Raw genomic sequence first — 16974 nt, 5'->3', positions numbered from 1 at the left:
ACCACAAAGCTGCCCCACAGCTAAACTGAGGATAATTTCAGACAGAAGACACCATTAAATAGGTTTGGGGAAGGTTTTATGCAGAAGGTGATATTTAAATTGAAACATGAAGGAAGCCCAGGAAGCTAAGAAGCAGAGATGAGGAAGAAGAGAGTGAGAAAGGAAGAGAGCTCCATTAACTCATGAATACTCATAGGATGACAGAAGGGTAAAGTTATAAGGAAGCTCAGAGATCCTTCAGATCAGCCCTTTCGTCTTAAAGTCCAAAGAGGTACACAAAGAAGCAATTTCTTTAGAGATCTTTGGTTTGAGGAATAACAACCTCGTCTAGGTGGCCTTTAATGTAACTCACACAGAAAGAACAATTAAAGACACACAATAAACAAAATAAATGCACATTTACTTACATGCTTTTGATGTTGCTGTATAAAAAACTTTTTTCTCTTGAAGGAGATTTTTAGGATGTTCATCCTATAAAGAAGAGACAGTATCACTTGTCAATGAAATAAAACCACAAATCTCATACATGAGCACCATGCAAAATAAATGAAACACTCTCCATTTCCCAGAGAGATTTCAATTGAGCAATGGCAGAGGGAGTGACATCTTAGCAAACAAACAGTACCAAAAAACTGAATAAAGGCAAGCAATAGAGCTGGTCTATTAAGTTTTAAAGAAAAAAATAAACTTCAAATTATCAATTGTGAGCATTAATTGAAATGCTCTTTTCCATGAAATCCCTATCTTCTGATAACTCATATTTGTTGAGGACTAGAAGGTTTAGAAAACACTTTAGTCAGCAACCTTTGGGTAAAAGTATTAGTATCCCCACTTCTCAAATGAGGAAACTGAGGATCACAGAAAGGATAATTGATTTACCCAAGAAACAAAAAATAAGAATTAGAGGTAGGATGCAAATTCAGATCATTTACTTCTATGACTAAAGCTCTATGGTTCAGCAGTTAGTGGATAGAGAAGTGGTCCTGGAGTCACAAAATCTGAATTTAAATCCAACCTTAAACACTTACTAGCTGTGTGACCCTGGGCAGGTCGGTCTGTCCCAGTTTCCTCAACTAAGAAGTGGGAATAATAATAGTACCTACTGCCTAAGTTATTAGAGATAATATTGGTACAAGAGTTTTATAAACCTAAAAGTACCTTATAAATGCAAGCTATTATAAGAATCAAAATTCTTCAATTCAACAAATATTTATTAATCACCTACTATGTGAACTAAACAATGGGAAACCAAAAAAAGAAACTAAAAAGATTGTGACCGCTAGGACCATTCTGCTGAAGGGTTACAAATGTGGATTCAGATAAGTAAAGAGAATAAAGTCTGGGAGATTTGGAAGACTTCATAGAGGATGCAGTGTCTGAGTCGGGTCTTATATGCAGATGAAGGTTCTGAGAGACATAAATGAGAAGGCTAAGCATGCTAGGCACATGAGACACTAATCATGAAGGCGGGGATTAGGAATGCAGCTAAGTAGTCTATTCTGTCTGTAGCAGAAAGTGCATGAAGATGAGTAATGTGAAATAAAATTTAGAAAGGGAGATTGGTATTAGGTAGTGAAAGGCTTTAAGTACCAAGCAGAGGCACTTCTATTTTGTCATGAGGCAATGAGGAGCTATGTAAGATTTATGAACAGGGGAAGGATGTAGTCCAAACTGTGCCTTAGGAAAATTACTTTTGGCAGTTACGTAGAAGATGGATTAGAGGAGACCAATTAAAAGACTATTATAAAAGGTACACTAATGAACTGTTGGACTAGTGAGCTGGTCTAGACAGTCTGAAGAACAATTTGTAACCATGGCCAAAGAGCTATAAAACTGTGTATATTCTTTGATCCAGCAATAACACTACAAGGTTTATATCCCAAAGAAATCAGAAAAAAAGGGAAAAGACTTTTTTTGTACAAAAATATGTGTGGCTGCCCTTTTGTTGATAGCAAAGAACTGGAAATTGAGAGGATACTCAACAATGGAGAAATGGATTAAAAATCCATATACAAATGGTATATGATTGTAACGAAATACTACTGGGTTATAAGAAATGATAAGCAGCTTCTCAATAGTGCAGTGATTCAAGGCAACTCCCATGGACTTGGGATGGAAATGCCAATAATACCTAGAAAGAGAAATATGGAGACCAAATGTGGATCAAAGCATATTTTCACATTTTTGTTTGTTTTTTCTTCTCTTGGTTTTTTTCCCCCTTTTGGTCTGATTTTTCTTGCACAGTATGATAAATATGAAAACATGTTTAAAAGGATTGCACATATTTACCCTGTATTATATTGCTTACTCTCTTGGGAGGGGGGATTTAAGGGAGAGAGGGAAAAATTTGGAACACGAAGTCTTACAAAAATGAATATGATACTGTAACCTATTCAACATGTAAAGGATTGCTTGCCATCTGGGGGAGGGGGTGGAGGGAGGGAGGGGAAAAAATCAGAACAGAAGTGAATGAAAGGGATAATGTTGTAAAAAATTACCCTGGCATGAGTTCTATCAATAAAAAGTTATTTTAAAAAATGAATATGAAAACTATCTTTACATGTACTTGGAAAAATAAAATACTATTGAGAAAGAATGAGCAGGATAGTTTCAGAAAAATCAGGCAAAGTGAAGTGTGAAGAATGGAGAGGTCATTGTGTTCAAAAACAGCAATATTACAATAATGATCAACTGTAAAAGCATTGGCTATTAGATCAATACAATGATCTAAGCCAATTCCAAAGCACTCATGATGAAAAAATGCAATCCTCCTTCAGCCAAGGATGAACTCTGAATTGCAAAATGAAGTACATTTTTTCACTTCATTTGATTTTTTTTGCTATTTTTTGAGATATGCCATCTCATATATATGCATGATTTCTTATATATAATTGATATACTGGGGATGGGGGTGGAAGGGAAGGAAAAAATTTGGAGGTCAAAATTTAAAATGTCAAAAATGATATATAATATGTATTTTAAAAAGTTTAAAAGAAAAGGCTATCCTAATAATCTAAGTGAGAAGTAATGAGAATTTGAACCTGAACAGTGGTAATATAAGTAGTTATAAGGAGACAGGTGTGAGGGGTGTTATAGAGACAGAAATAACAAAATTTAGCAACTGATCTGCAGCAAAGTGAAGTGGCCAGAATGATTCTAAAGCTGAAAATCTAGGTGATAGAAAAGTTGCTAATGTCTAAACAGAAATAGGAGGATTTCTATAGGGGATCTAGGATCCAGGTTAGAAAAGAAGTAACTGATTTTCATTTTGAAGTGCTAAGTGCAGAATGCTAATAGGTCAGCCAGGTGATATCCAGAAGGCAAGACAGTGCAGGATAGGCATTCACCAGTTTCCTTTTGGACAGCACTTTCTGGATGTCTCTTAGGCACCTCTAACTCAAGATCTCAAAAATAGTTTTCTTTCTCATTCAACCCACTCCTGATATAGTACTATCTCGCTGGCACTGAAGCTTGTTTGGTGTCATCTTTTAAACTTCAATCAATCTCATCTCTCCTATCTAATTTGTTGAAACATCTCATCAATTTCACACACACATTTGTCCCTTTTTCTCCATTTTCTGGCCCTCATTTTCTTTCTCTTGGATTCTACCCACTCCTCATTAGACTCCCAGTTTTTACTTTCTCCTCTTTACTCTACATACCAAAATAATCAAAGTCTGATAGTATTATTCCCTTGTTAAAGGACTTTCAGTAGCTCTCTATGGTCTCTGGAATAAAATACAAATCTCTCAGTTTAATATTTAAAACCATTCACAATCTGTCTATAGCCTACCTCTCCAGGCTTATTTATCATCACTCCCCTTCATGCCCTCTACATTTTACACAGACTATTCTATATGTTGTTCCTTAAGCTATAATCTTCATGTCTTTGCTCTAATGATAGAATGCACTCTCTTTTTACTTCTGCTATTTAGAATTCCTAGTTTCTTTCAACACTTAGTACCCTACAATGGAAAGCCTTCCTTGATCCCCTTCAGTTATCTTTGTGTTTTCTTCCTTTTCAAATGATCACCTATTTTCTTATTTGTGTATATGTTGTTTCTCTCCAATAAAAAGAAAACTATTTGAAAACAGTAACTATTTTTTGTTTGGTTTTCCAGGAGCCTAGCATATGAAAATTAAATGTTTAATAGAGACTTGCTGGATTGGACAGAAAAATCCTTAAGACTGTGTTTTGGCTTACCATGCCAAATATGAGCAATCAATAAAAACTTCTGGTTATTTGATTTAGCAAAAGTTTGGCTTGGTGAAGTATAGCTGAAAGTTATAGTAAGATACTTCTCTACTTTCTTAGGAAGTACAATTTTAATTAAGAGATAGTAATGCTTTAGCACACACTTCCAATCATAATTCAGAAAATAATTAGAAATTAATTCATCTTACCAAGGATAGAAACTTGTGCAAATATGTTTACGGTAGACAGCAATGCCGGCTGCAGCAACTCCAATCATCAGATCTAAATTGTGCAGATCCTGCAAAAACAAACAAGCAAACATATTAGTAAAAAAGCAATCCTCATCAAGGTTAGGAATGCCTTTGATTTGAAACATTCCATATATTTGCAAATAGTGACCTGTCCAAAGTCCTTACTGAAAAACAGTAGGGCTCAAAGAAAAAAGTCAAACTAGTCCTACATGGTCTCCTTTAAATTCTATTCCATTCCAGAGCTGAAATGATCATAAACTCTGTTCTTTCTGAACATCTTCAGATAGAAATCCAATAGGTTTCAGATGATTTAAAGCCAGAGACCTAATAATTTAAACATCTTGAAGGTAGGGACTCTTTATATTATATTTGACTATACTGCCTTGCTTAAAAAATATTTGTTGAATCTATCAATCCAACTTTATTACCTGACATATGGGGAAACTGAATCCCAAAGAGGTAAACTCTTCTCCATGGGGTCACATGCTTAGTAAATAGAAGAGACCTGATTCTTATCCAGGTCTTCTGGTCTCAAATTCAGGGACCTTTTCACCTTATGAAACTAAAATGATGATTCCTATGAAGTTATTTTTATAAATATTAATATTTTAAAGTTCTAATATTTAATCTTTAAAACTAAAACAAAATGATTAAATATTCAATAACAAATTAGATTCTATTAAAAGTTATTAAACACCCATGTACAAAACATCTTATCAGGTAATAAAGATTAAAAAAAATTCTATATTAAAATATGCTTTCTGTGGGAGAAAGGAGGAAATACAACATGCAATAGATAAGTAAATGCAAAGAACTGAAAGGAGTATGAAATAATGAAATAATGGAAGCGCAATCAAATTAATTAAGAAGGAAGAGCCTAATGTATTAGATGACAGCTGAGTTGTGTTTTAAAGGAAGTTATAGATTACAAGTCAAGTCAAGAAAGTCAAGAAAGAAATGCAATGATGTAGAAAGCCACCTGTGCAAAGAGATGGAGGCAGGAGATAGAATGTAATGGAAGAACAAATGGATTAATCTAACCAGAACAGAGAGTGCTAAAAGAAGAGTAACATCAAATAAAATGGAAAAGGTGGGAAGAAACTATACAATGGAGGGCTTTAAATAGCAGGTTGAAGACTGAGAAATAGTGAACTATTGAAGATTACTGAGTAGGAAAGTGACAAAGATTTTTGTATTAGAAATATGAATTTGGCAGCTATCTAGAAGATGGATTGGAGAAAAAAAAATCTGAACTTTTGCCCATTATTAGAGATGTTTCTGAGAGCCTGGGAAGACATATGAAGTGGTGCACTACTTTCAGTGCAGTGCTACTGAAAGTAGCAGAACCAGGGAAACAAAGTATACAATGATTATAACAGTATACATGAAAAGACTAAAAAGTCAGAATGTTGAATAATTACAATGATAAAGTTTGGCCCACAAAAGAACTGGAAAAGCGCAGTTCCATCTCTTATTTTGAAGGGGTGGACAGCTACGAGTATACAATATTGCATATTTTGACAACCCAGTTGATGAGATGGTTGATTCTGCTGATGCTTTCTATCTTTTTTTTTTTTAAACTTTGTTACAAAAGATGATTTGATGGATGGGGGAAGAAGAAAGCATTTAATCTAAGATAACATTGATGTAAAAACAAAATATCAATAAAACTAAGGATAAAAAAGAAAACATCTAAATCTAATACCACCATACTTAGAAGGAAAGAAAAGGATGCCCTGACAATAATCTTCTTTCTCTCAATTCCCTACCAAATCCCAGAATTGAAAAAATATTTTATCAGAGAATTTTACAACCAAGAAGAAACTACACAAGTAATTCAGTCCAGTCCTTTCATCTTAGAGGCAACTAGGAGGTAAATGAATTAGAGGAATATTTGACAGAGTGAATTCCAGAATCCAGAAAATTTGAAAAAAGTATGGGACTGTTAATGTTTTAGATATATTTAGTTCTATGAATACTGAAAACCAATAACCTTAAAGTGGAAGATTTTGTTCTGTCAAGGTTAACTAACTCATTGTAAAAAAAAAGGAGGAACTCTATTACTTATAAGCAATATGCAAATTAACCTGGCTTAGTTTGTTTTGTTTTGATAGAGAGAAAAAATTAGGAGAGCTGGAAGTCAGAAAGCAAACCACAGAAAACAGGCAAAAACAGGAAAGGAAGACAAGTAGGTTGAGCTGCCATGTATACTTTCATGGCGCCACATCACCACCTTGTGGTCTTTAAGGATATTGCTGTTAAAGACATTTAAATGAGAGACCCCTGGTTTTGAAGCTTAAGGGATTCTTATTGCCCAAAAAAACTGTTTTGAAGAGAACTGTGCATTTTTGTGGATTTTTGCAGATTATAATAGTAAATTTGCAAAACAGAAAAAAGTGCAATAATCCTTACTCTCAAAGAGTTTAAACTCTAGAGAGTGGGACAATTACATATAAATTTGTATAGAATGAATACATAAAGAATAAATACAAGGCATTGCAGTGGATAGAGTGCCAGACCTAAAGTCAGGAAGACTCTTCTTTTTGAGTTCAAATCTGCCCTCAGACACTAACCATGTGACCCTAGTCAAGTCATTTAACTCTGTTTGCCTCAGTTTCCTCATCTGTAAAGTGAGCTGGAGAAGTAAATGGCAAAACACTCTAGTATCTCTGCCCAAACGAAATTCATGAAGGGCTAAGCATGACTGAAATGATTAAACAATAATATGTTAAATATAAGATGTTTAAGTTAGGAAGCACTAGAATTTGAAGGCTTCAAGTAGAAAGTGGTATTCAAGCTACATTTTTTAGGGAAGAAAAGGAATTTTATGATGCATAAGTGAGGAAATAGTATATTTTGGACATGGGGTGAAGGAACACAGATGGAAGATGACATGCCATGTGTGAGGAACAGATAGAAGTACAGGAGAGGGAATGATGTCCAGTAAATGGAAAGATAGGCTGAGAACATGTTGGGAAGGATTTTAAAACCAAACAGGACCTTTATTTTATCCTAGAAGCAACAAAAAGCTGCAAAAGTTTACTGAGTAGAGGAAAAACATAATAAGAGCTTTACTTAAGAAATTTAATATTTTGAAGAGGATAGATCAGAATATAAAAACCAACACTTTGAAATGGGGAAGTCCTATAAAAAGTCATTTCAATAATCCAATGAGATATTAAGGACCTGAACAAAGGTGGTGGTGACTATTTAAAGGGGAGAGCATGAAAAAGAGAGATATTGTGGAGGCAGAAACAGCAATATTTGGGAACTGATTGGATGTGTGGACTGATTCAAGAATAAGGAAATGACAAGATTATGAACTTGAGAGACTGGAAAAATATTAGTGCTTTCAACAAAAATTGGAAAGTCTTAAAGTAGGAGGGAGGGGTATCTCAGGACAAAGATAATGGCTATTTGGATGTGATAAATTTGATACTTCTAGAACAGATGATGATGAGAGACTATAGATCAGAAAATTAGATATATCAATCTGGGAGTTATCTGCATAACTGAAACCAATGGAAATCAATGAAATGACCAAATAAGAGAATATTAAAAGATAAGAGTCATGGATAGTCTTGGGATACGCTCAATTAGTAGGTGTGAGACATGGATCAAGATCCAGCTAAAGAGACAGAAGAGTGGTCACAGAGGTTGGAAAAAACCCAGAAGAAGAGTATCCAGGAGGGTAGGCTGTTCATCAATCTAAAATGAGACAAAAGAGGTCAAGAAGAATAAGGACTTAGAAAAGACCATCAGATCTACAATCAAGAGAACAACTTTGGAGAAATCAATTTTAGTGGAATAATGAAATTGCCAGAGTGGGAAGATGGGGGTGGGGGGTCGAGAAAGAGAGAGAATAATCATTTATAAAATACCTACTATGTACTAGCTACTGTGCTAAGTGCTTTTTACAAATAGCTCAATTGATCCTTCCAACAATCCTTGGAGGTAGAAGCTTTTATGATTTCCATTTTATATCAGGAAAACTGAAGCAAATTGAGGTTACCTAAAGTCACTTGATTATTAAGTGTATATGACTAGATTTTTATTCAGATGTTCCTGACCCTAGGTCCAATACTGTATGCCTTGAACCACCAGCCACCTTTGGCAAAGTTGTGGACAGGTTGAGAGGACATTAGGCACTCCAGTTTGACTACTGCATAGGGTACATACAGGCCAGTATCAGCATATAATAGTTAGAGACCTTAAAGATCATCTAATCAAACTTTCATTTTACAGATGAAGAAACAGGGGCCTAGAAGAGCTAACTGATTCCCCACAGTTAGGTACCTCATACTAGACTTAGGTAAAATAAAAAAAAACCACTGATTAGGAAAAATTTCTGAAAAGGGAGCGATATCCAAAGATATCCAAGAGGCTAATAAACATATTTGTAATCTAATAGGTGACAGTCAAAGTATATGAACAAATGGATCCCCAAATTTCAAACCATTAAAACTACCATGTGAAAGATAGATCCAAATATCTAATAATAAAAGAATGGCAAATTTAAAACAACTGAAGTTTTACCTCACCAGAAGAAACAACAGATAGGAAGAATTTGGAGGAACATGGGAAAAACTATATCAATGGAGGCCAGTTAAACTAATTAGAACAAGACAATAATGTACACAATAACTGGGAAGAGTTATAAATTGGAACTGAACACTACATAATTAAAATATAAAGCTTGGCCCAAGAGAATAATTGAGAAAATATGGTTCTTCCCTTTGGTACAAAGGTTGGGGATTATGGATATAGAATACTGCATATAAACTGGCAATATATAAAGCACCTAGCTAGGTGAGTAGTGCATGGAGTGGTGGAGTCAGGAAGATCTGAGTTCAATTCTTTTGTCACATACTTAGCTGAATCACTTAATCTCTCTCAGTCTGATTCCACATGTATAAAATGGGAAAATAATTGCATCTACCTTTTAGGATCATATAAGGATCAAATGAGATAAAGGTAAAGTGCTATAAATGCTAGCCATAATAACATATGTAATTTTAAATTATAATTTATAATATCATATCTCATATAATATGTATTGACATATATATAATATGTTATATAATAATGTATTGACAATATTATGTAATAATAATTATTATTATTATTGTTATCAGACAGTCAACAAGTTGGCTGGTTTTGCTGAACTGTTTTTTGTTTTGTTTTGTTTTGTTTTTTTCTTTTCCTTTTTAAATCTAGAAGGTAGCTTTGGTAGGAATGAAACAGATAGGGATGTAACTTAAATGAATGTCATATAAAAACCAAAGGCATCAATTCAAAAAATTTATAAAAGAATTGTTGAAAGGATCTCAGTATAAGATGCCTTTCTAACACTTATTTGGACAGTCTTCAATAACTCTTTCCAAATTCATTTGGAAACCTAAATGTGTACTTTGTAAGGAATTCTTCCTGGAGAACTCATTGGAAAGCAGTTTTACTTCCAACTGGGTAGTCCACGGGGGCTCTAAAATACATTTCTGTGATGGAAAGTCATCAGCTGATAATGCATACCCTTAAATGTTTCAGAGACAGATTGGTAGAATATTAGTCAGAGCACTGGCCCTGAAGTTGGGAAAATCAGAGTTCAAATTCTGTCTCAGAAATTTATTAAACTAAATGAACTTGGGCAAGTCACTTAACTTCTTATATCTCCCTCCTTCCTTCCTTCTCTCTCTTTCTTCCTCCGATCCCTTCCCTTTTTTCTTCCTTTCCCCCCTTTTCCTTTTTTTTCTTTCTGTCCTCCCACTTTCATTCCCTCCCTTCTCTCTTCCCTTCTTTTCTCTTTTCCTTCTTTCTTACCTTCCTTCCCTCCCTTTCCTCCTTCCTTCTTTTCTTTTTTCTTCCTTTTCTTTTCTCCTCCTTTCCTCATCTGTAGAATATTATTATGCTATAAGAAATGAGTGAGATGCCTTCAAAAAAAAAAAAAAAACCTGGGAAGACTTACATGAACTGATTAAAAAATAGGTCTGCTTTTTCTTTTTCAATATGATTAATATGAAAATGTTTTGCATGACTTAACATGTATAATCTATATCAAACTGATTGCCTTTTCAAGAAGGGGAATGGAAGGAAAGGAGAAAGATTCCATTGACAGTTTGGTGAAACCTGTGGATTCCTTCTTGAGGTTTTTAACTAACTGAAGGAAAGGCTCAGTTTCAGTTAGAGTTAAGTGAAAATGAAGATGCAATTTTTTTTTTCCTATCCAAGTTCATGGATGTTTTGAAATCTATCCATAGAACACTGGAGGGCCCATGGTCCCAAATTAAAAATTGCTACCCAAGTATAAAATACAAATTCTTCAATTTATCATCAAAAGCCCTTTACAATCTGATCTAACCTATCTTTATGGATTGACTTCAAACTGGCCTATCTGCTGTTCTCCACATTCAATATTCCATCTTCCCATATTCAATACTTCCATGGACCTCTGTACAAGTTAAGCCACAAGTTTGGAATGCTTTTCATCCTATTATTTGCCTCTTGGAATTCTAAACTCTCCTTTAAGACTCAGCCCAAGTATCATTTCCTATATATAAATCCTTTCTTTGCTACCATCGCCATCATCACCCCATTCAACAGTTGCTCATGTTCTCTGTCCCACTTCCAAAATTAAATTTCATTTCCTCAGTATATATCTTACATTTACTTATCTCTCTATTTATCTTTTCCTAGAAGAATATAAGCATTTTGAGTACCAAAGCTATTTCCCTTTTGTTTGTATATTTAGAGCATCTACCCAGCATGGTCCAAGGGACATCGCTGCTGTTCAGTTATTTTTCAGATGTGTCTAATTCTCTGTGGCCCTATTTGGAGTTTTCTTGGCAAAAATACTGGAATGGCTTGCCATTTCCTTCTGCAGTTCATTTTATAGATGAAGAAACTAAGGCAAATAAGGTTAAGTGACTTTTTCAGTAGCTTTTTATTGTCTGAGGAGATATTTGAACTTAAGAGGTTGAGTCTTCCTGACTCTAGGCCTAGCATAGCTTACTGTGCCACATAGCTTAATCAATTCTTGTTGAATTTAATGGAACTGTTATCTGATGTTTAATAGAAGATGTTTAATCAGTGCTTGTTGAATTTAATGGAATTATTATCTGATATTTAATAGAAGATGTTTAATCAGTGCTTGTTGAATTTAACTGAACTGCTGTCTGAGAGAAAGTTTTACAGGCTATTCATTTCCCAAGACTCATATATATCCTTATCAGACAAGGTATGTGGACAAGATCTTAACCCCCTTCCTAACTCCTTCTTCTGTCATGTACATAGGTAGATACACACAAATAATGAATTGAGCTTTTGTAGAGGATACAAAAATGTCCATTTGAATAACATGTCTGTGTTTCCATGTCTTTTGTCAAAGAGTAGCTAAAGGTACTGTCTGATAGAGCCCCCAAATCTCTGATACAGGAATCCAACCAATAAATCATAACTTAAGTCTGGTTCCAATAAAAAAGTGTGCTTTTTTTTTTTTTTTTTGTCTAATGTGTGCTTTCTTTTGTCAGATAATGGAACCAACTTTTTCTGGTTCATTCTTTGTCAGCCCCAAAACTTAGGACCAGATTTGGTGTTTGGTTAATTACTACTGTCCAAGTTTCTGGTAGCTTTTGCTTCTCATGTGCCTCTTAGATAGGTCTTTGTTCTGTTTGTAGCCTTCATTATTCTCTGCTACACTATTTTTAATTATGTAAGTTGTCTCAAAACCTTATGGAAGCAGACTGGCTATAAATAAATTAAATTACTATAATCAATTCCAGGGTTCTAGCTATAAAGAAATTACATAAAGGACACTAATGTTTGGTGTTGTTTTTCCCTCTAAGGAAACAGCAGCTTTTATTTCTCCCCCAGACAGCTGCCTTTGTGTGGCTGTACTGTTCACACAGTAACATTTTTATATCTTCAGTACCAGTAGACTCTTAAGATGAGTAGAATGTAAAGAAAATTATAATTTTCAAATGCTGCCTCTTTTGAAAAAAAAATTGTTGTCAGCTATTTAGTTTTTAGGTGTTTCTGGTTTGGTTCTGATTAGGTACATTCTGTTTATTTGCCAATCAAATTTCTGGCAACCACATTGCTTTAAAGCACAACCTTTATAATTAGAGTAAGAAAAAAAAAGGGGTTATGGCTAGTGAAGGAAAGCATCATGTGGATTCTGGCCATTTTTAATTCCAGGTCCTTATCCAAAGGATATTATATTGGTAGAATGTAAGTTACTTGAGGGCAAAGAATGTCTTTCATTTTATCTTTGTATTCCCTAGCAATTAGCACAAGTGCTTTTTATATAACTTAATATTTTCTTGCAGGATTAAAATGGATATAAAAGAAGCTCTCTGATAGGCTACAACTGGGGGAGGGGGAAGAATCTCTTTTTCTGTTAAGGGTCATTTGGATATATATAATTTTATTCATAGGCCATACAAAATTATCAATTTATAGAACTCAAGCAATAGGAAGTTGCTCTACCTAGCTTTCAGCTCATCATTGCCTGCATTTGCCACAGCAAATAAGGCCTGCAGACTGGATGTTTCCCATCTCTGGACTACAGTTATAGTCAATATTTATATAGTGCTTATTTTGCACTAGGTACTAAGAAAAATACTTTATCATTATTATTTTATTTAATCTTCAATACAATCCTGGGAGAAAGTTGCTATTATTTCCATTTTATAAATGAGATTAAGTTCCTTGCTCAGGGTCACACAGCTAATAAATGCCTGGATTTGAACTCAAGTCTTCCCACTCCAGGCCCAGTGCTCTTACCACCATGCCATCTTGATGTCCTAAAGTAGACTGATACAAAGAGGAAAGTTGTCAGGATCCCCTGTTCTATCCCAAAAGAGAAGGCTGGTTAGTTTAAATATTCAGATTTCTCTCTAGGTTTGTTTAGGTGCATGTGACAAAGTGACTCTCATTAGAAATTGAGAAGAGGCTGAATAGATGAGTGTGAAATGGGTCAATAAAAACAGAAGACGCTCTGAAGCCATCAGAATGACAGCTTCTATGAACCTCTCTGTGACGTTTCTATCTCAGAGTTACAAAATATTGTATCTGAAATAATCTAGTTCAACCTCCCCATTTTACAGATGAGGAAAATCAGACCCAGAAAAGATAAGTGATTTTTCTTCAAGTCATAGAATTCATAGAGTCAGACCCTGAATCCAAAGTTTTCTCATTTCAATTCCAAAGCTCTTTCCAAGTGCGTATTCGGACTACAAAGACCTTTAGCTTCAGTCTTAGTCTTCTAAATTTCTCAGATTCAATCCACTACTCAAATGAGGTAATCTTTTTCTTAGTACTCTACTCCTTGGTCTCTCAGTAAAAATCCAACCAAGCTATTCTCTTTCTGCCTAAATCATCCTGACTCAGACCACCGACCTCTCACTTTTAGAGCCCTCCCCAGTTATCATTAAGCTGGTTAAGCCTGAACACAACAGCTCACTCCAATCCAATTGGGTGAAGGGGTCAAGCTCAATTCAGTTCAACCAGCAAATAATGAGGAATATCACCCTGTAGGAACAATTCATGGACAATCTGGAAGAAAGAACTGTCTTACAAAGGCTATGCTGGGAAAAATGCCAGGCAGCAAACAGAGTTTTGAACTAATAATAGCTCACCTTTATATAGCGCTTTAAGACATACAAAATGTTCCCTAAATATTATCCCATTTGATTCTTATACTACCCTGTAAGGGGACGGCTATTACTATCTTTATCCTTTTCAGATGAGGACAATGAAGTTCAGAGATCAAGCGATTTGTCTCTGATGACACAGCTGGTAAAAATATCTGAGATGGTATTCAAATTTAGTTCTTCTTGATTCAAAAGCATTATCTTTATTCACTAAAAGCCCACCAGAGGGCCCAGTCCTCCACTTCACTATAAGAAGTATTTTGATAGTGTTCAGTAGACCCCAAAAAGAATTATTACAAAGATTTCTGCCTGTATGTAGATAAAAGATATATTTTCTTTTAGAAAGCCACGTGTTGTTTTAATCAATTTGCAAAAAAAGTTAAACCATCTAGATGGACAATACTATACTTACAGGAAGCCATAGTGGCTGTTTGTCCTTCCAAGAAGAGGACCAATGACATCATGAGACTGAGGTCAATGTGTAGTGTGTTTTAATGTGGCTGATCAGACCAATGTGAGCTCGGAAGGCTCTACACCACAGGTCATGCATAAATGGTTGATTTGAACATTTGAGATGGAGAGGTTTCTAGATTTGCACATTTCATCTTTCCTTTGTGCTACTGTGATTCTGCATTTGCTCACAGGCCAAAAAGAACTTCTTTGATGAGGGCATGGCATACTGGGCAGTCCTGTGCCAGGACCTCCCTTGTTTCACAAGTGATAGTAAAGTTCTTGAGAATACCCTTGTACCACTTTTGACTTCTGTGTGAGCACCTGCCTCCTGCCAGTACTCTGTAAAACAGTCTTTTAGGTAAATGTATGCTTGGCATTTGGGGTGCCCATTTTATGGATGAGGAAAAGACTTTTTGTTTTCTTTTTGCTGAGGCAATTGGGGTTAAGTGACTTGCCCAGGGACATTTGATTCTAGATTCTAGGAAGCATTAAGTTGACTTCAGGGCTGGTGCTTTATTCACTGTGCCACCTAGCCGCTCTAGAAAAAGACTTTTTTAAAGATTATAAGGAATTCCTCTGGAACTCAAGCACAAAGGACTCTAACCCCTAAAGGAACAGGTTTTTAGCTGGAAGCTCCAGAAGCTCCAACAGGATTAAGGTTTACTGCTGAAATATGCCATTGGGGTCAGGGTCTTGGCTCCAATCTTAGACTGGAACCAAATGGTCCTGGTAAAAGAATTCTAGGAGGAGCTTAAGATTCAACATCTAGGAGTAGCTGTGTGACCCTAAGCAAGTCACTTAACCCTGACTGCCCCAGGAAAAAAAAGATTCAACTTCTAGGTAAACTGTCATCTGATGAAGTGTAATTATTTCTGTGGAAGCCAATTAATTGTTACTTGAAGAGCAAGAGATACCATAACCATAAAGTCCAGCAGAACACCATGCCAATAATAAGTTGATAATTAATGTCAATCATATTTATGATCATATTGATAAGATAATAGTTGATAAGTCAATCAATTAATGAATCTTATGCCAAATTACATGTGTGCTATGAACAGACACTATTAGGATGCCAACATGAGCCTTGTCTTAAAGTTCTCTTGATTCTTATCAGTAATTACTGCTCCTAATCCATCACTTGCAAAAGGAAAATGCTATTGAGGTTGGACACAGGAGCTTCTGGAAATGACATTGATGTATATGACTCATAATGGACTGATCTTGAGCTCCCAAGATGCCAATAAGCTGAAATGTATTTGTGCTCAGAATCCAGGGCCAAGCCTCTTCATCACTATTATTAAATCAGTTTTGAGGCTGGGCAGAGAAGAACTTATAACTTAGGATCTGCAGCAGGTATAGCTAGACATTTAGTACTAGTCCACAACCAGGAGCTGTCTAGAGTACTGAATCTGTTAAGACAGTGGAACTGCTTTGCAGAAGTTAAGATTAAATGTGACAAAGTTTGTAAAAAAAAAAAAAAAGTGCTTAACAGTAGGTATTATTTAAATGCTATGCCTTTCCCCAAGAACTTTTTTTGTTTGCAAATATGTGTAAAACTTGCCCTTCTGCTTTACCTGTAACCACATCAGCAGAGCTTCAGTCCCACCCATCTGAAAGCATCCTTACACCTATGCTCAAAAACACCAAAAATCTGAGATGCTGTAGTTAGCTATCTTTTTTTGTTGTTGTTTTGTTCCTTACTTCACAAATTTTTCTTTTCTCTTCAATTTATATTTATTTTTTTTCTCTCTTGCCAGGGGTGGGGGGAGAGTAAAAGAAAAAAAAAAAGAAAAACAAAACCTGTGGAACAAATATACTTCATGAGATAAACAAATTTCAAATAGTGACCATGTACAGAAATATGCATCCCATTTTGCCTATTTCTTCTATCTCCTTTCAGTTAGGAGGGTTATTTGTACAAAATTCACCTAGATTCTTTTTTCAACTAAAATATATATATTCTCAGATATATATTAAGAACAAAACAATCATTAAAACTACTTCTACAAAGAAGGATTAAAACAGACTTTTAACCCTCCTAGCATCTGCATTTCCTTAATTATTTAATTCAAATAAATTTCTATCTTGGTATAATTTCATATGAATTATTTAATTAAGATCAGAAAAAAGAAAATCAGGCACTGGTATCTAATCCCTGGAAGCTGTATTGGAGGAAATATTAAGGTTTTTGCTTTCTAGCAGAAAAAAATTAGTATGCTGCCTTTCCCTTTAGTGCTTTTAAATGCACTATCTACACTATTTAAATTTTATTCAGTGTTTTGATATCTTAAACCCTGGAATTATACAATTTAAGAATTGGAAGGTATTTTGAAGATCATTTACTTTAATTCCCTTTAGTCTATATTTAATTAATGTATGTTTTATTTATATATCTATATATAATTTGGGTGCAGCTAGATGGCAC

The 16974-nt window shown here is 34.9% G+C and overlaps 1 protein-coding gene across 2 annotated transcripts in view; it reads right to left on the bottom strand.

Annotated features, from left to right (window-relative positions):
• PTPN3 (protein tyrosine phosphatase non-receptor type 3) overlaps positions 1-16974 on the bottom strand; it is a 239893-nt gene that overhangs the window by 87136 nt on the left and 135783 nt on the right. For both annotated transcript variants that reach the window (XM_051995555.1, XM_051995561.1), the window contains 2 exons: positions 4405-4493; positions 408-471 (listed from right to left, as the gene is read on the bottom strand). In XM_051995555.1, the coding sequence (XP_051851515.1) occupies positions 408-471; positions 4405-4493 (153 nt within the window). The remainder of the gene's footprint in view (positions 1-407; positions 472-4404; positions 4494-16974) is intronic.

Source organism: Antechinus flavipes, chromosome 1 (assembly GCF_016432865.1).
Source record: "Antechinus flavipes isolate AdamAnt ecotype Samford, QLD, Australia chromosome 1, AdamAnt_v2, whole genome shotgun sequence".
NCBI lineage: Eukaryota > Metazoa > Chordata > Mammalia > Dasyuromorphia > Dasyuridae > Antechinus > Antechinus flavipes.
Note: the sequence above shows the minus strand (reverse complement) of the source record. Positions and strands in the feature narration are given on the sequence as shown.